Source organism: Eupeodes corollae, chromosome 2 (genome assembly GCF_945859685.1).
Source record: "Eupeodes corollae chromosome 2, idEupCoro1.1, whole genome shotgun sequence".
Taxonomy (NCBI): domain Eukaryota; kingdom Metazoa; phylum Arthropoda; class Insecta; order Diptera; family Syrphidae; genus Eupeodes; species Eupeodes corollae.
This window is the reverse complement of record NC_079148.1, coordinates 37,058,372-37,077,455: the sequence shown is the minus strand read 5'-3', so window position 1 is coordinate 37,077,455 and position 19,084 is coordinate 37,058,372. Positions and strand designations below refer to the sequence as shown.

Genomic DNA, 19,084 nt, shown 5'->3' with positions numbered 1-19,084 from the left:
AAAATTCGGAGCTTATGGAGGAAGGCCTCAATCCTTACGCTGTCGAACGCTTTCTCGACATCCAGAAAGCATCCAACTGTGGCACCGTGACTATTGAGAGCAGCAAAGACGTCGGACTGAAACTTTAGAAGTGGATGGATCGTTGAGTGAGCCTGTCGGAATCCAAACTGCATGCTCGTTGCAGAATTTCTTCAGTCCCTTAAAATAACTTCTTCCAGAATGTTGCTGATGTTGTTGAGGAGTGAGACAGGCCTGTTGTGTGAGATCATATTGGTACTGCCTTTCTTCGGAATTGCCACTACTCTGGCTATCTTCCACTTCTTTGGAAAGTAGCCGTTGTTGATGCAGTTATTTATGATAATAGTCAATATTATCATAAAAACTTGAGGAAGTCTTATTCATTATTTAAATAGTTAACAAACTTATTCCAACTTCAAACTTCTCCTCTTTTCATTCACATAACAAACTTTGTTTGTTCAATAAATTAAGCAGTTTTATTTTGTTGGTAATTTGTATATATTAAAGGCGCTTCAAAATAATAATGATTCAAATAAAAAGAAAAATATATTAAAATCTGTAAACAGGTAATCTTAGTAAGTCTTTAGTAATTTTTCTGTCTTTTTTTTCATATAAATACTCCTATTCTGTTTATGCTTTATTCATACATTGAGCTTGAGAAGTCTGTATACTTCATACAAACTAACAACACTATCATAAAAGTGTGTTTAACGGTATATATTATATGAATGCAGTAAAGTCAACGCAACAACCAAACTAGACCTGTAAAGATTGCTATACCACTAGTTTAGTTAACTAAGTTCAGTAATCAAGAGTTATCGAATATTTTCTTTTTGAGAATGTTGCTCTCTTAACATTAGAAATAAGAATGATAGTAAAGTTTTAGGATTGATTAATGCCGAAAACACAATTTTCATGGTAATTTAACTGTTATTGCACTGGAATTAATAATAGCAGACACAATGTCAAAGGAATAGAAAATACGAAATTTATATGGAGATCATAGAATAGTTCATGACGCAATAAAACAAATTTCTAAGAATTTTTAGACAGTTGGATTGAGAATTACGGTCTACATTTGGAAGGAGATATAGATTTTAGACTAAATTCATTTTTTGTTTTTATTTAGTAATTATCCGAACGAACAATAAAAATAAATAAGTACTACACCTCTAGCTCTTGCAAAAGCATTTTGAATGCTCTACTCCCTCCTGAGAAGTGTTTTCCTTTTGATTTCAGAACTGAAACTGGAACTAGTCATGAAATCATATTGCATATCATATTACTCACTCTAATGGCAGCTAAAATTTTTAACAATAGTTAATGCTATTTTCAAAAGCAATACAGACTTTTTGGAGGTTGAATGATTCTAAGACAAAAGCACCACACAAGCAATTCAACAAATAAAAATTGTACATTATCAAAACAAATAAAAGGGCTATGTAATACAATACAATACAAATAAATGCTTAGAATCTAATCAAAACTATCTTCCCATGGCTATTCCTTAATTAAGTAGGTACTACGTATTTTTGGAACCAATTCGTAAAGCAAAATTCTCGTGCCTAGGACTATTATCATTGACAATTCCGTTGTTATTTTTTGATTTCTGATGTGCATATTTTTGGTGCCGCAATTCCTTTCGTTTTTCTCGAATTAATTGTTTTGTGGTTTCGGTATCAAGTTCTTCCCAACCACCAGGATCTTCTTCCATCCAGTCTTCTAGATCAGCCTAATTTGATAATAAATTATAGAGAATTAATTATCACACAGATGCTGATCTATGTATGTACTTACGTTAACTGCAATGGGAACATCTGATTTCGCTTCTAATCTAGAGAAATCACGTTTATCTTGTTCCTTGTCTTGACCCAGATAAACTTTGAGTTGAGGTTTTATTTTAGGTGTCATCTCCTGCAAAAGAAAATAAACAATCTTCAATCAACGTAAAGTTAATGAGATACAAAATAAAGATTTGCACTGACACTGAAAAAGTCCGGTTCTGGTTCCTCATCTTTTGGAGTCGGTGGTTTAGCTATTTTTTGTCTGTACTGTTCAATATGTTCTTCGACTGTGCGTGGCGCATCGTCCCAAGAATTCCAATCTCGATCTTGTCCCTGTTCAGTAAGTTTTTGTTTTTAGTTTCTTTTTTTTATAAACATTCAATATAAGAACAGTGTATTTACTTGATTTGATTTTTTGATGTGATAATTATTATCAACAACAACATTGACACATTGCAGGGATTCTGATTCAGACATTGAGGGTTTTCGACGCCGGGAAAAACAGCACATAGCTCGGCGAAACAAACCAATGAAGCTTAAAAGAATCATTTTGATTTGTGTTAACATTGTGACGAAGTGAATTGAGGAAACAAAACTTTGAAAGAGGAATAGATTATTTGGGAAAATCCAACTTAAAATTTGGACTTGGTTTTCGGAGAAAAATTATATGACAGGCAGAGATCAACGACGACAACGACGACGGACGGGTTGGCTAATTTGTTGTTTTCATTCAGTGGTGGTTTCTCTGGGTCCAGGGATGTAGATGGAGAATGACAGCCAAAGAAAAAATCTAATCAGAAACATATGTTTTTGACATTCATGTCAACTACGTAGGATGTGTTCATTAAGAATCAGTAAATTTATTATAGGGTGCCACAAAATTAACTGATGTCTTTTGAGAGGAAATTCAATTTTTTTTTTTCTAAACAAAAACAAATTAGACAGTTTTTCATGTTGACAAAGTTATCAATTAAACTTCTAAGGGATGGCTTTACTTTTTTGCATACAGGAATCGACTTCTTTAACTTAAAATGCGGTGATTTTTTGTATTTCTTTCTTTTCGTTTTTAAGGGAAATTAATTAAATCAACTGTGTAAGACATTTTAAGGCACGTTGCAATAGAAAAAGCCAATATATTAGCAAATTACTGATTAATAAAATAAATTTTTAACGTAATGGTTGATTTACATGTATCTGCATTTCTCTTCGAACTCTGCAGACAAAGAGGATGCAAAAAAATGGAAGCACACTGGTTGAAAAATAGAGAAGATACAAAATGTCGACAACTTTAAAAACGCCGATTATAAGAAATCAGATGGAAATTCTAGTGGAGACGAGCATTTTTATCTTTATTATAGCATCTTTGACTTCATCAGTATGTCACAATGTTGCAAGTGTACATAAGCTTTACATTTTACTGTTTTTATTAACGTTTTGGTACACTTTTTTAATGAATTGTATTTAAATTTAGTTTTAATTTTGAGATTCATGATACTAATTGTAAAATTGTTCTAAAATTAAGGGTAGTACGCAGCTTGAGCTTTTTTTCTTAACTTCAACTAAAACCTAAGCGGAATTTTGACAGAAGAAAATGCAATCATTCTTGTGGAGATTATGCTTTTTTTTGTTAGAACTAAAACTAAAAAGTCCGAAAGGTTTGGAGAGAACTTTCTTCATAAGCTAACCTTTTAACTCGAGCTGTGAACCATGCTTTTGTGAGAAACTTTTCCAAATTTTAGTTTGTTTTAACTATATAAAGAATTCAAGAATGAAGCCTATGGAAAAACACTGTGTATATATTTTTAGGCACTTTTTTCTTTTAAAGCATTTTTTTTTGTTGTCCGAAAATATTCTTACAGTTTTATAGCTTTGCTAGGTTTCTTATATATTTCACAAACTTTCTTACAAGCTTGCGGTAAAACTGCACTGGCAAAAAGTTATAGTATTTTATAGGAAGTAAAAAGCGTTACCACTGGTGTATTCTAGCTCGCTCTACTTTTCTACATGTTAATCCACTTTAAGAATTTTTTTTAAAAATAATGTCCAACATCTATTTCCCTGACATATTTTGTTTTCATGTCCTTTGTTTTAAACCTTGGCCTTGAAAGCATAGCTTTAATTCTTTAAGAAATTAACATTTTAATTAGCAAGGCTGCCGATGTTCAACAGTGTTTTAAGAAAATTTAATAGATAAGAATTTACTATGGTAACTGCTACCACGAAAACAACATTAGCCTTATATGCGCGCACGCCCCCACAGAAGAGAAAGACGACAACACCAAAGATATTTTATTCGAGATCCTAGACAAAACATATGAGCAGTGTCCTAGCTACGATATTAAAATAGTCCTGGGCGATTTTAATGCCAAGCTAGGAAGGGAAGACACCTTTGGTGGAATAACGGGGAAGAACAGCCTGCACGGCAACACTTGCGACAACGGATTCAGGCTCATAATTTTTGCTGCAGGGCGAAACGCCGTGGTAGCCTGTTCGCGTTTTCCCTACGTCAACATCCACAAAGGAACTTGGACTTCTCCAGATCAATCTACCGTCAACCAGTTTGACCATATTGCGATCGACGCCAGACACGCTTTCAGCATAATGGATGTACGAACTTTCCGAGGAGCTAGCCAAGGTAGCACTTCGGATTTCCAGACCTAAGGCAAAACAAGGAGGTGCTGGGAGAAGGTACAACGTCGAACGGCTACAATCGCCAGAGATCGCCAAATCCTTTTCTGACCGAGTTACAAGTAACCTCTCTCGAAGTTCTCTGCCGCCAACACAATGTATCGAAAACCAGTGGCAACATTACCAAGATACAATCAGAGAAGCCGCCTCTGATGTGCTGGGTTTCAAACAGCCACCAACAAGGAACCCCTGGTTTGATGAGGAATGTCGGCAGGCAAATGCAACCAAACAACAGGCACGCAAAGCGGTGCTGCATAAAGGACTAGAGCTGCTCATGAGCTCTATGAGCAGAAGAGGCGAGAGGAACGACGACTTCTCAGAAGGAAAAAGAGAGGGCATGAGAAGCGTGCGGTCGAAGATATTGAGAGGTTTAAAAGCAGGAATGAAGTTCGAAAGTCTTATGAACAGGTGAAACGAAATTCGCAGATACATAAACCTAGAACCGAAGACTGCAAAGACGAAAGTGGAAACATCATATTGGAACCGCAGTCAATGCTGAGGATATGGAAGGACAACTTCTGCAGACTGTATAACGGCGACGACGAACTGAATTTCTCTGTCAGGCAGGATGATCCATTCAACATAGACGACAAAAGCCAACAATCCCGTCCTCCCGACTTAGACGAAGTAAAGATTGCCATATCTAAGCTGAAGTCTAATAAGGCCGCTGGAGCGGATGGCTTGAATGCCAAGCTCTTTAAAGTAGCTGGAGATAAGTTGGTTAGGAGCATGCACCAACTTATGTGCCCGATGAATAGAACCGCAGTATTGTTTGCCCGATCCTGAAAAAAGGAGACCCTCTAAACTGCACCAACTATAGAGGAATCAGTCTACTTAACATCGCCTATAAAATCTTCTCTGCCGTAATATGTGAACGTCTAAAGCCCATCGTCAACAACCTGATAGGTCCTTATCAATGTGGTTTTGTACCAGGAAAGCCCACAGTTGATCAAATATTCACATTACGGCAGATCCTGGAAAAAACCCAAGAACACCAAATCGATACCCACCATCTTTTCATCGATTTCAAGGCCGCATATGACAGCATCTACAGGGACGAGCTGCATAGATCCATGTCTAAATTTGGCATCCCTGCCAAACTCGCCCGTTTGTGCAGGATGACCATGGAGAATTCACGCTGCTCCATAAAGGTTGGAAACAACTTAACAGAACCTTTCGATGTCAAAAATGTTTTAGACAAGGTGATGCGCTGTCATGTGATTTTTTTAACGTCGTGCTTGAAAGAATAGTGCAGAGCTCACACGTCAACACTAGAGGCACTATATTTCAAAAGTCTGTCCAATTACTGGCATATGCTGATGACATTGAGATAATATTAAGAACTCAGCGTGATGTCAATGGGGCTTTTGTGAGAATTGAGGCAGAGGCGGCAAAAATGGGTTTAACGGTTAATGAGGGCAAAACAAAGTACATGCTATCGTCAAGAAAGGACATACAACACCGACGTCTTGGTCAAAACGTCATCATCGACAGACGTAACTTTGAGGTAGTCAAGGACTTCGTCTACCTAGGCTCCGCTTTCAATGCAGAAAACAACACCAGCGCTGAGATCAAACGCAGAATAACTCTTGCTAACCGCTGTTTTTTTGGACTTAGAAAGCAATTGAGTGTTAAAGTCCTCTTTAGAGGGACCAAAGTGTTGCTATATAAAACCCTTATTATCCCCGTCCTGCTATACGGTGCAGAAGCACGGACTTTGACAAAAGCGGATAAAAACACCTTGGGTCGTTTCGAGAGAAAAGTTTTTCCTGTGATCTCCGGTCCCGTATGCATCGAAGGGGAGTGGAGGAGAAGATGGAACGACGTTCTGTACGGGCTGTACAGCGACGTTGACTTAGCCTGAAGGGTAAAAGTCCAACGACTTAGATGGCTGGGTCACGTAGAGCGCATGGCAACCAATGCTCCAGCCCGGAAAGTCTTCGAATCCACACCCACACTACAGCGCAGTAGAGGAAGACCGCGGATCAGATGGCGCGCACAAGTGGAAGGTGAGCTCACCCGACTTGGAGCGTGAAACTGGAGACATCTAGCTAGGGACCGAGGTAGATGGAGAAGTTTGTTGGGTGATTGACGTTTCTACTCTTTTTAAATATCTTTATACAATTTACCATTTGCGTAGTCCTTCGATTATGACGACCAAAATCATCAAGAAATACGTCAAAAGTGCCAACGTTTGTGTCTACCTAAATGGTTCAAATAATATTATGACACTTCAAATTTAAGCTGAGTTTGGCAGGTGTCAAAAGCCAGTACTACCAGTATGAAACACTATTAAAATATTATTTGTTTTTATTAATATATGATTGTAAGTATGTTGCATGATAATTAAATTTATTAAATTTAAAATTTTTGAAAACTAAAAATGTTTTCATTGACTAAAACTTAAAGTGGAAACATTGCATAGTTTTAGAGGTTTACGCATAAAAAGTCATTCGTATATTCGTGGGCCTATAGAGTATTTAATTATTGTTTATTTGCAAAGATTAACTGTTCCATACCTTTATACGCCAAACATTTATATGCCTCATAATAATTTTCACAGCAAAATAAATTGATGAAAATAAGTTCAATTCAGTTTCAAACTGTCAAACAATCAGATCACCAGACACTTTTTTTTTACAAATCTTTAGCTTAAAAAAACAACACGCATTTACTTATATATTATTATTTTTATTTACTATTCTTAAAATTATTTAAAGTCATGATCTAGTGCTATTTTTGTATTTTCGGCATTTAAGATAAAATACTTCTATTAGCCATGGAAATACACAAAGTCCCATAAAAATGTTTACACAATGAAATGTTACAACATAATCTTTTGTCCGATCACGAACGTAACCCACAATTGGTCCTATTAAAAATGTTATATTTCCTTGCAGGAACATAAACAGACCATATCCAGATGAAAAACTATAATATTCATTAAAATTTAAAAAAATGTTTGCAATTATTAAAAAATTGATAAAGCTACAAGTTTGAATATTACCGTTCTGTTGAAAGATATTCTCCAATGACCAATGGCATTGTAACGTGGATCCATGTGCGCAAGAAACCCATGATGGCAGTTACTATCGCCATATTAACATAATCAAAGACTTCCAGGAAAGCTATAAGAGTAAAAGTAAAACTTATTCAGATGTATTTATTCTTTGACAGTTGTTTTGTATTGTATTTCTCTTAAAAATACTTTTTATTAAATTAAACAATTCCAATACTAAAATTAAAACTGTTAATAAATTTGAATGAAGCAAAATACTTACTAACTGACATACCAACAGATACGTCATCAATACAATGAGTCTTGTTTAGACAACATTTGGAATGCTTTCACAAATACATACATGGAGAAATTTTTAACAGTATTCTGAGAAAATCTAATGAAAGAAATTGATTTCAAATCAATGCTTTTCAATTGTTGCATACAAATTCTTCAATTTTCTGATATACTTGACGTCTGTCAACTGAGTTGTCTTTTGGATACGTTTATTGAATATTCCATTCACATTATGAGAACTTTTCACCTAAACAACAAAAAATGTGTCTTGAATTGAACGTTGAACGTATCCACTTTATAACAATTGATAAAATTGTGTTTTCTTATTTGACAGCTGTCAAGAATCATAAACAAGACACGTTCCTTTTTAAAGTAAACAAAATATTTGAATACGATTATTATAGTTTTTTGCGAAAAGAATTATATATACGGTCATAGTCGGAACTTAGCAGGTGGTATTCCACAATTTGGGTCTCTCGGTTCCAATCGTATATGTCAAAAATCAATTAATTTCAGTTGACTGCTATAACCAAGATCTACTGTGTAGACAAATGATAAACAAAATATGCCGTAGTCATTTTACACAACACGTTATAATTATTTACTAAAGTTTATAGGAAGACTTGTATGCTGCATTTGAGTTCCAAAATGATACATATGTATTTCACAACAAATAATGTCAAACTTGACTGATTTACAAACACTTAAATACACAAAAAAGAACGCGAACAGTACAAACATAAGTGTCATAAAAATCTTACCAAATCGTGTGATAAATGTGAAAAACGATCCAGCCAAATATATATGACGAGATGAAACTGTCACAAATATAGCGCTTAAAGCTATGATAACACGTGATATCAAATCAGCGGCAGCCCCAAACGCGATAATGTTAGCAGTTTCCATCTTAAAAAACATAATAATAAACGATATGCTATTCACATAGTTCCAACAAGAAGAATTACCTTTGTATAATTCAATTCAAAAAGATACATCGGTTGCAATGTAAAAAATGCCAAATCCGAATACAAAGCAAATGACATTCCCAAAACTATGTTCAAATAAATGGGGTCCTTCAAAAGTGACAGATCCAAAAAATCTTCAATACATTGCCAGTAAGATCGCTTCTTAACAGATTCAGCACTCACACCAATTGGCCCGTTCCACGTGCCCAAACTGATATAGCTTCCCATTCGACTTGAAAGATTTTCGTGTGGACGCAAATGCATAGACTGCCGAGAGCCTCGTTCTTCAGCGTTCATGAGAGGTTCCGAACGATCTCTTTCAATATCATTATTCACAACAATTTTTTTCATATGCCATTCCACTGGCTGCATAATAAGCATTCCTAGAATTGCATGACTGTTGATAGCTGCAAGGATCAACAGTGATCCTCTAAATCCATACAATTCGTTGAGTTTTTGTATCACCACCGGATAACACATAGTTCCGACTCCGATGACAGTTTGACTAAACGCCATCATCATAACGCGTTTTTTGACAAAATAACTATTGAAGCACGTGTAGGAGGCGGGAATTATTAGACCAGCGGCAATACCCTGTACTAAACTGTAGGCCACTGTTAGTTCAGCAGTGGTTTTAACATAAACTTGCATCACGTTTCCAATGAAATACAATATTCCACCAACAATTCCAACGGTCCTTCTGGAAAATCGGTTAAAAAGACTATTCGAGAAGAGTCCCGCAAAGCTTAGGGAACAAAAGAAAGCACTTGTTATGAAAGCTATGGCACTTGTTTCAGCTCCGATACTCTTCAAAAAGTCCCCAAAAACCAGACCGAATGATGGAAACGAACCAAGAATGCTTATCTAAAGTCAAAACAAAGACATTTTGTATGGAAGATTTAGAAACTATGATAGAAATTACATACAAACGGCATTGCCATTCCAAAACAAACAAGAATTCCCCAACCACCATCGGGAGCCTCGAGCCTTATGGATTTTTTCATTTTAAAATACTGCAAACCGGACACCTTTATTTTTTGGCAACCGAACGAGTTAATATTCAAAATTGCACTAAGTTAAAGGCATCTTTTTCTGTTTATATCTACATCTACGAAATGGAACTAGATCAACCTAAAAGATAACAAAAGATGCTGGGGAGAGATCTGCTAATCAGTAATTTGCTTTTTGATTCTAGATGGATTAAAAAAGGTACATACATAATAATAAGGAGGCCCGCGTATCTTTCTTGTTCAAACGTTTTTCGTTTGATAAGAACGTTATTGTAAATCATAAGGAAGTCATCAAACTATACGTAAACTTACACCTACAGTATATGACTTGCAGCAAGGTGGCAGCACTAATAAAAGTAAGAGTTTATTAGTTTAATAAAATCTATTACTGCTGTTTTGTTTTTGTTCTTAAGAAAAAGGTAGGTATGATTAAAATTTTATTTGGTAATAAAAGACAGATAAATATTTTCCATTGAAGAATTTAAAACGATACCGGATAAGAAGATTAGAAAAACTACTGTATAAGTTGTTATTCTGAGGAATCTGTTTATCCAATTCCTAGGCACAACATATTTATAATTAGTTAAAAAACATCTGACACCAATTTCAAAATCTTAATGATTTCCACGAAATGAATGTGTTTATTATTATTTTAAAAATTAATAAATTCCAATTTTTATGATTTTTTTGTATGGATTTATAATTTTGTTTGGTTTATATCTCTCAGGGTGATGATGCTAAAATACGAATTTAGGAATTGTAGGTAGCTCCTGCCCACAAATCAACGTTCAAAATGAACAGCTGATCCAAAACAGTTGGAATGTCAAAAAAGAATGACAGAGTAGCTAGTTGAATTTAAAGTATATGCCCATGTTCTGCATTTCACTTATTGTGAATACACTTTGCGAAAGTGAATTTGGGTGTTCCACAATTCGTTATTGTGAATTGGATTTTCGAACATGAAAATGGATGTTCTGTATTTCGGTTTGTTCCATTTTTTGAACGCATTGAAATCACATTTTATATTTCTGTGAATTGTATTGTCTGCCATACAGTTGCAATTAGTTTGTTCTTTCTTTAGCATTAGCTTGAAATTTTCTTCGTCTTCCTGCAAAATGTAAGAAAAAAATTGTGTTTTTGTCGTTTTTTGGTATTATTATTGTTTTTATTTTTAGGGGAAAACATAAAAATATACGACAGGAGAAGGTATTCCTGAAATGGATGGAGGATCATCCGATCATAGCAAGAGGCTTCTCAAGCGGAGACAAAGCCCACTCCGAATCATTGTGGGCTAATCTGTCCAGTTCCTTAAACAGTGAGGGACCGCCAGTAAAAGACGTAACTGGATGGAAGAAGGTAAATACAAAACATGCATTTGATAAAATATTTTGTTTATCGTTCAAAGCATCTTGCAGGTATGGTCCGACTGGAAATCCAACATACGCAAAAAACTGGCACACAACAAAAGGGAAGCCAAAGCAACAGGTGGAGGAGGAAATAATGTTCTTCCAATTTCTGCCATTGAAGATGGAATTGCAAAACTTACGGGTATCTACAGTGTTATTGATGGCATCAAAGGGACTTCCACTTTTGGTGGATCTTTTAGTGATTCAGCTCCAAAATTGAACAACTCACAAAAAATTGAATCGCCCGTAAGTTCTTGCGATGAAAATGAAGCGCAAAAATATGCTAACATGACAGTCGACTTTAGCTGTTATATTGAAGAAGATTTACCAGAACCTGAACCACAAAAAACAAGAAAAAATGTAGAGAGGCCAGATAAAATTTTTAAATACATGGAAGACCAAAAAGCCACTTTGAAGACGATTGCAACAGATATGACTGAATCCATTGAAATATCCAAGGAAAATAAAACTAGCCTAAAAAGATGTTATCGTGCAATTGAGAAACTTTGCGATGTTTTAAAAGAACAAAACGTTGAGCAAAAAAGATATAATACGGAAGCTTTAAGACTTCATGCTGAGAAGAACGAAATTAAGAGAAAACGTCTTGAAATAGAGGAGATGAAACTTAATTTAGAAAACTAAAATAAGTAATGTAATGATCTTTTATTATTTACATACATAAGTACCTGAAGTACCTTTTTGTTTTTTATTATTTTAGTACCTGAAGTTCCTTTTTGTTTTTATTTAAGTATTTAATAATAAAAAAATTAATAAACATGGTAGATATGTATTTTCTTTTTTTTATTATTATGTTGCAATCAAGAAAACATAGTTTGTGCAATTGAATCTCTTATAAGGGCTGCCTCTTCTGGAAAGTTTTCGCTAGCATCCTCCTCTGTATCAGAATCATTTTGTTCAATTCTAGATTCACATTGCATATCCAAATTGAATTCTTTGCAAATGTTATGAAGGGCGCAGCAGACGTTTACAATTTTCACCGCCTTTTGTGGCGAATAATACAATGTATTCAATAAGCATCTAAAACGTGTTTTAAGATTTCCATTGGTTCTTTCTATAACATTTCTAGCTGAGGCATGCCTCCTATTGAAATTTGACTGATTTGTGCCGCTCTGACTAAATCTGTACGGAGTAAGTACAAAAGACTCAAGCGCGAATCCAGCATCTCCTAGCAACCAAGAACCCCGTTGTCCACTTTGATATTGTTCCCAAAAATGATGCCTTGCATCACTCATAGACCATATTAAAGAGTCATGGCTTGCCCCAGGATGTGTTGCATCAACAGATCTGATCTTCATTTTATAATCACAAATCTAAAATGAAAAAAATAAACTGTATTTATTGACTTGCATTCACATACCAAAAGCATAATTTTCACTTACAAGTAAAACGTTGAGGCTATGGTAGCCCTTCCTGTTGTAATACAAATTTGAATCTTCGCCGTGAGGTTTCACAATTTTCACGTGAGTCCCATCGACACATCCTATGACTCCTGGGATTCCGTAGTTCTCAAGGAAAAATCTTTTTGAATCTTGCTGTTCTGTTTCAGTCATCTGTAGTTTGATCCACTTGTTGCACAATTTAGATTGCAAAACATTTAAAACTTCTTCAATGATTTTACAAACCGTTGGCCTTGCCAAAGCTATGTCTAAATCATTGCCAATTGATCTTTGATAGCTTCCTTCTGCTAGGAATCGGAGGGTTGCAGCAAGTTTTTGAATTGAAGGAATCGATGAAGTTATTATAAAAGGTTCTATTTCCCTTAGAACATATAAAAAAGCGTCTTTGCTTAATCTAAAATTACCATGAAAGCTTGAAAGAGGAAATCAAGAATTTACTTTATTTATCAGAACAATTCTACATACATAATTTGCACACACTTACATTGTGTCAGGTAAATCCAATATATTTGAATTGTCTCGCAAAATTCGTCTTCTTATTTTTTCTCTTGAATTCTGCTTCCTTTTTTCATTTAAAATTGCCAATAATATTGCATCCATCTTGAAAACACCAAAAATTTTACTTCAGAAACAAAATAAAAATGGATGGTCCTTCAGTTCTGACAGTTCGAAACAATTTCGAAGTTTTCGAAATCGATCGAATTCAAGAACATGCAATTTCATTTCACGTGAAATTGAAAAGTGATTTCAATTCACTTTCGATCGAAATTCGGAACATGGGCGATAGTAGCTGGTTGAATTCGTATGTTCTTATTTAAATCTAACTGTTTGTCTGCTATTTTTGAACAGCTGAAAGTTGTTTTACTTTTTTGCGAGCTATCTCAATTAAGGTATCAAACTCGTTCAATATCCAGGGTAGCCTGTCCAACTAGAGATAAAATGCAGCCAATTTTATTGTTTTATTTTTTTTTAATCAGTGGAAGTGAGAAACAAATTTTGATACATCAAAATGACAGTCACTTCCAAAGGTTCCACTGAGTCCGAACTAATATCTTATTCTAAGTTAAGAAATTTAAAAATTCTGTCATTTTAGGTAAATAAAAAAAGTTTTGTGGAAAAATAAGTACAAAGTTATTTACAATTTACTATTTTAAAGCAACTCTTATTTTCAGTCTAATACTATTAGGGCTTGTTCCACAATCAGGAGATAAAATTCACAGGAGATTAGTGTCTAACTAGAAGTTATAAGGTGGATAAGGTACCAAATAGCGCTCATATAGCTGACAGTTAACATTGTAACAAGTGATATCCTGAATGTAATGATGTCCTTAAATTTCTTTTTTCATCAAAATAATGTCCATGTTCTGCATTTTATATATTGTGAATAGACTTTGGGTGAAAGTGAATTTGGTGTTTCACAATTCGTTATCGTGAATTGGATTTTCGAACATGCAAATGGATGTTCTGCATTCGGTTTGTTCCATTTTTCGAACGCATTCAAATCACATTTTTTAATTTTGTGAATTGATCTTTGAAAGCATCCTTCTGCTAGGAATCGGAGGGTTGCAGCAAGTTTTGAATTGAAGAAGGTATTATAAAAGGTTCTATTTCCCTTAGAACATATAAAAAAGCGTCTTTGCTTAATCTAAAATAACTTAATTCTACATAATTTTCACACACGTAAAATGTGTCAGTAAATCCAATATATTTTTTTCCTTCTTATTTTATCTCTGGAATTTGTATTCCTTTTTTCACTTAAAATTGATAATAATATTGCATCCATCTTCAAAACAGGAAACATTTTACTTCAGAAAAAAATAAAAATGTTTGATTCTTCAGTTCTGACAGTTCGAAGCAATTTCGAAGTTTTCGAATTCGATCGAATTGAAGAACATGCAATTTCATTTCACGTGAAATGGAAAAGTGATTCACTTTCGATCGAAATTTGGAACATGGGCGTAAAAGTAGTTTTCGATATCTTATAGGATGAGTTCGATAAGTTTTTTTTGTTTAACAAAATAAAAAAATAAAAAACGCGTATTTCAAATGAAATCATTAAATTCATTATAGAACGATATATTCGCCACATAAAAACATTCCAATAAGTAAAAATCACAAACTTACCCTAATACCCTTCTCAAAACACTAGAACACTATCAAGTAGCTAAACAACACATAAATTTGTGAGAAGGATAGATGTAAAACGCACTGTTCGCTTACGGGAGGATTTAACCAAATAAATTTGAGTGTTGGGTAGGACCTACAAAATTTACTTTTAAATTGTGAAACGGACTCTTATGCCCATGTTCTGCATTTCACTTATTGTGAATACACTTTGCGAAAGTGAATTTGGGTGTTCCACAATTCGTTATCGTGAAATGGATTTTCGAACATGCAAATGGATGTTCTGTATTTCGGTTTGTTCCATTTTTCGAACGCATTCAAATCACATTTTTTAATTTTGTGAATTGATCTTTGAAAGCTTCCTTCTGCTAGGAATCGGATGGTTGCAGTAAGTTTTGAATTGAAGAAGGTATTATAAAAGGTTCTATTTCCCTTAGAACATATAAAAAAGCGTCTTTGCTTAATCCAAAATAACTTATTTTATCAGAACAATTCTACATAATTTTCACACACTTAAAATGTGTCATCAAATCCAATATATTTTTTTCTTTCTTATTTTATCTCTTGAATTCTTCTTCCTTTTTTCACTTAAAATTGATAATAATATTGCATTCATATTCAAAACAGCAAAAATTTTACTTCAGAAACAATATAAAAATGTATGATTCTTCAGTTTTGACAGTTCGAAGCAATTTCGAAGTTTTCGAATTCGATCGAATTGAAGAACATGCAATTTCATTTCACGTGAAATTAAAAAGTGATTTCAATTCACTTTCGATCGAAATTCGGAACATGGGCGTTAGTCTACAAAATTCTGCCTAACCTCACTTAACCTTTAAACTTTTAAGTTTAAGCGGATAAAATGCAATGTCACAATCAGTTGACTTAAAAGAGAATTTAAAACTTGAACTCCACGGTGGAACTATATAGTTAATAATTTTGCAGTTAAATTTGACAGTTTCATTTCAAAAGTGACAGATTATTTGGCAGCTAATATGAACTGGAACTTAAGAAGAACAGACCAGGGTTGTTGCGGATGTACAAATTTTGACGGATTTTTTGAGACTCACATCCGCGGATGCGGATTTTAGAATTTATTAAATAAAAACAATTTTAAGTCCGTAAATAAAGAAAAATTTAATCGAATTATCTTTGAGTTTAATAATTTAATTTAAAAATGGGTGAGTTATATTCAATAAAAAGCAAGATTGCAGCCTTCGCAAACTATAATCTGTTTCTTAGTGGATCTTGTATTAATCCAGCTCCACTAAATAGTAGTTCGCTGGGAAAACTGGCTGGTGGAGGTGATAAATACCTCAGTGCAACCTTGGAGAGCCTTTTAAAGTCTGTTTGATGGACTTTCCACCAATTAAGGGGATTATTATCCAATTCTAGTCTTTTTTTATTTCGGTAATATGCTAACTCCCTTCGGAGTTGCTTTTTTCTTAAGCATTTGTATTATTGGAATAACAGATGATATAATTGCTTGAGAACTGCTCATTTCACGATTAGCTTCTTTAAAAGGTTTGAGTAGTTCAAGGCAGCTTTCAATTATTTTCCATTCTTCTGGCAAAATTGGTTCAATTTTGTTGTCATTGGCAAAAGATTTAATTCATCTTTTATCTTGGAATAGCGCTTAAACATGTAGAATGTGCTATTCCAGCATGTCACATAATCCTGGAGTACTTTAAGATGTGGTTGATTAAGTCTGTCCTGAATTTTTTCTAGCTGTTTTTGAGAAATAGTTGAATGGTTGAAATGGGTTGAAATTTTCTTTAATTTTTGCTTAATGTCTTTTAGATTTTCTTGCGATTGTAAACCATGTCGAATTACAATTTGCATCTTGTGAACAGTGCGATCTAAATCAGTCAATGATGCTAGTCGCATACCTGTTTTCATATTGGAGCCCTAATCTCGTATAATACAGTGCACTTTTTCCTTCAAAATATTCCATTCGGTAAGCTTACTTACTTAAGGTGGCGCTACAGTCCGCGGCGGACCTGGGCCTCAACTAACATGCGTCTCCAGCCAGCTAGCTGTCTCCAGTTTCGCACGCCAAGTTGGTTGAGGTCCTCTCCCACCTGGGTGCGCCACCTGAGTCGCGGTCTTCCTCTACTGCGCCGTCCCTCGGGATCGGATTCGAAGACCTTCCGGGCTGGAGCGTTGATGTCCATCCGCTCTACATGACCTAGCCATCTAAGCCGTTGGACTTTAATTCTGCTAACTAGGTCAGTGTCGCTGTACAGCCCGTACAGTTCGTCGTAATATCTTCTCCTCCATTCTCCATCTATGCGTACGGGACCAAAAATCACCCGAAGAATTTTTCTCTCGAAGCATCCTAAGGAGCTCTCATCTTTCTTTGACAGGGCCCAGGCCTCAGCGCCATAAATGAGAGTCGGGGTGATGAGTGTCTTATATATGGTGATTTTAGATGCTCGAGAGAGGACTTTACTTCTCAATTGTCCAAAAAAGCAGCGATTTCCAACAGTTATTCTTCGTTTGATTTCAGCGCTGGTGTCGTTGTCTGCATTAATAGCGGTGCCTAGGTAGAAAAAGTCCTTAACTACCTCAAAGTTATAGCTGTCCATGGTGACGTTTTGTCCCAGACGTCGTCGTTCAGTGTCCTTTTTTGATGACAGCATATACTTGTTCTTGCCCTCATTGACCACTTAACCCATCTTCTTCGACTCCGTCGCAATGCTCAAAAACGCTCCACTGACATCACGCTTTGATCTTCAATTATGTCGAGCTCATCTGCGTATTCGAGTTATTGGATTAACCTTTGGAAGATTGTGCCTCTAGTGTTGACGGTTGAGTTTTGCACAATTCTTTCCAGAACGATGTTGAAGAAGTCGCATGACAGTGCATCACCTTGTCTAAAACTTTTTTTGACATCAAATGCATCGGTAAGATCTTTTCCGACCTTGATAGAGCAGCGAGCATTCTCCTTCGTCATTCTGCACAAATGGATAAGTTTGACAGGGATGCCAAAACTAGACATTGCTAGGTAGAGCTCTTCCCTATAAATGCTGTCATATGGGGCTTTAAAATTGATTAAAAGATGGTGGGTATCGATTTGAAGCTCCTGGGTTTTTCCAAGATCTGCCGTAGTGTGAATATTTGGTCGATAGTGGACTTTCCTGGTCTGAAGCCACACTGATAAGGACCAATCAGGTTGTTGACAAATGGCTTCAGACGGTCACATAATACGGCAGAGAGGATCTTATACGCAATGTTAAGGAGACTGATGCCTCTGTAGTTTGCGCAGTTTAGAGGGTCTCCTTTCTTATGTATCGGGCACAGTATGCAGAGATTCCACTCATCGGGCATGCTTTCTTCCGACCAAATTTTGCAGATGAGTTGGTGCATGCTCCCTACCAAGTCATCGCCTGCTGCTTTGAATAGTTCGGCGGTGATGCCGTCAGCTCCAGCAGCTTTGTTTGACTTAAGTTTAGATATAGCTATCTTCACTTCGTCAAGGTCAGGTATGTGGAATTGTTGATCTGCGTCGCCGAGGTTGAGTAGTTCTATCTCCCTTACAGCGGAATTCGGTTCGTCATCGCCGTTATATAATTTGGAGAAGTGATCTTTCCATATTCTCAGCATCGACTCCGGTTCTACTACGATGTTCCCCTGATCGTCTTTACAGGATTCAGTTCGTGGCTGGTACCCTTGGGAGTTATTTTTTACCTTTTGGTAAAATTTACGAACCTCATTCCTGTTGTGACATCCATCTATCTCCTCGATCGCGCGCTTCTCATGCTCTCTTTTTTTTTCATCTATGAAGCCGGTGTTCCTCTCTCCTCTTCTGCTCGCGAGCAGCTCTAATCCTTTTGTGCAGCGCCGTTTTGTATGCCTCTTGTTTCGCTGCGTGCGCTTGCCAGCTTTCGTCGTCAAACCAGGGGTTTCGCTGTGGTGGCCGTGTGAAACCTAGCACTTCAGAGGCGGCATCTCTGATGGCTGCAAGGCAATGTTGGCACTGGTTTTCAATGCTTAATGCAGGCAGCATAGGACTCCTTAAGATGTTATTAGAGACTCGATCGGAAAAGGACATGGCAGTCTCTTGCGATTGTAGCCGTCTAACGTCGAATCTTCTCATAGTACTTCCTTGTTTTGGCTTGGATCGGGATATCCGTAGCCGTACCTTGGCTACAACTAGGTAGTGGTCCGATTCAATGTTGGCCTCTCGGAATGTTCGGATATCCTGGATACTGGAGAAGTGTCGTGCGTCGATCGCAATGTGGTCAATCTGGTTGACGGTTGATTGATCAGGGGATTTCCATGTCCCCTTGTGGATATTAAGATGCATGAACTGCGTGAACTAGCTACCCGGACGTCTCGCCCCGCAGCGAAATCGACCAGCCTGAATCCGTTGT

The 19,084-nt window shown here is 36.0% G+C and overlaps 4 protein-coding genes across 4 annotated transcripts; 1 reads left to right on the top strand and 3 right to left on the bottom strand.

The window, feature by feature from the left end:
* Positions 1-1,413: 1,413 nt before the first annotated feature.
* LOC129947885 (receptor-binding cancer antigen expressed on SiSo cells) lies at positions 1,414-2,531 on the bottom strand. The gene is made up of 4 exons (XM_056058637.1): positions 2,205-2,531; positions 2,004-2,135; positions 1,816-1,932; positions 1,414-1,750 (listed from the first exon to the last, which is right to left on the bottom strand). Exons 1-4 carry the CDS (start codon positions 2,367-2,369, stop codon positions 1,541-1,543), a joined length of 624 nt encoding a protein of 207 aa, XP_055914612.1. The 5' UTR covers positions 2,370-2,531; the 3' UTR covers positions 1,414-1,540.
* Positions 2,532-7,160: 4,629 nt separating this feature from the next.
* On the bottom strand, positions 7,161-9,835 carry LOC129946672 (monocarboxylate transporter 7). Its single transcript, XM_056056933.1, has 5 exons — positions 9,677-9,835; positions 8,751-9,614; positions 8,547-8,691; positions 7,498-7,618; positions 7,161-7,421 (listed from the first exon to the last, which is right to left on the bottom strand). Exons 1-5 carry the CDS (start codon positions 9,752-9,754, stop codon positions 7,211-7,213), a joined length of 1,419 nt encoding a protein of 472 aa, XP_055912908.1. The 5' UTR covers positions 9,755-9,835; the 3' UTR covers positions 7,161-7,210.
* A 792-nt stretch (positions 9,836-10,627) lies between these two features.
* Positions 10,628-11,927, top strand: LOC129946036 (uncharacterized). Its single transcript, XM_056056051.1, has 3 exons — positions 10,628-10,877; positions 10,936-11,116; positions 11,176-11,927. Coding segments are annotated over exons 1-3 (816 nt in total). The 5' UTR covers positions 10,628-10,875; the 3' UTR covers positions 11,809-11,927.
* A 25-nt stretch (positions 11,928-11,952) lies between these two features.
* Positions 11,953-13,364, bottom strand: LOC129946035 (putative nuclease HARBI1). Its single transcript, XM_056056050.1, has 3 exons — positions 13,069-13,364; positions 12,567-12,996; positions 11,953-12,497 (listed from the first exon to the last, which is right to left on the bottom strand). The coding sequence occupies exons 1-3, from the start codon at positions 13,182-13,184 to the stop codon at positions 11,985-11,987; spliced, it is 1,059 nt and encodes a 352-aa protein (XP_055912025.1). The 5' UTR covers positions 13,185-13,364; the 3' UTR covers positions 11,953-11,984.
* Positions 13,365-19,084: the final 5,720 nt, after the last annotated feature.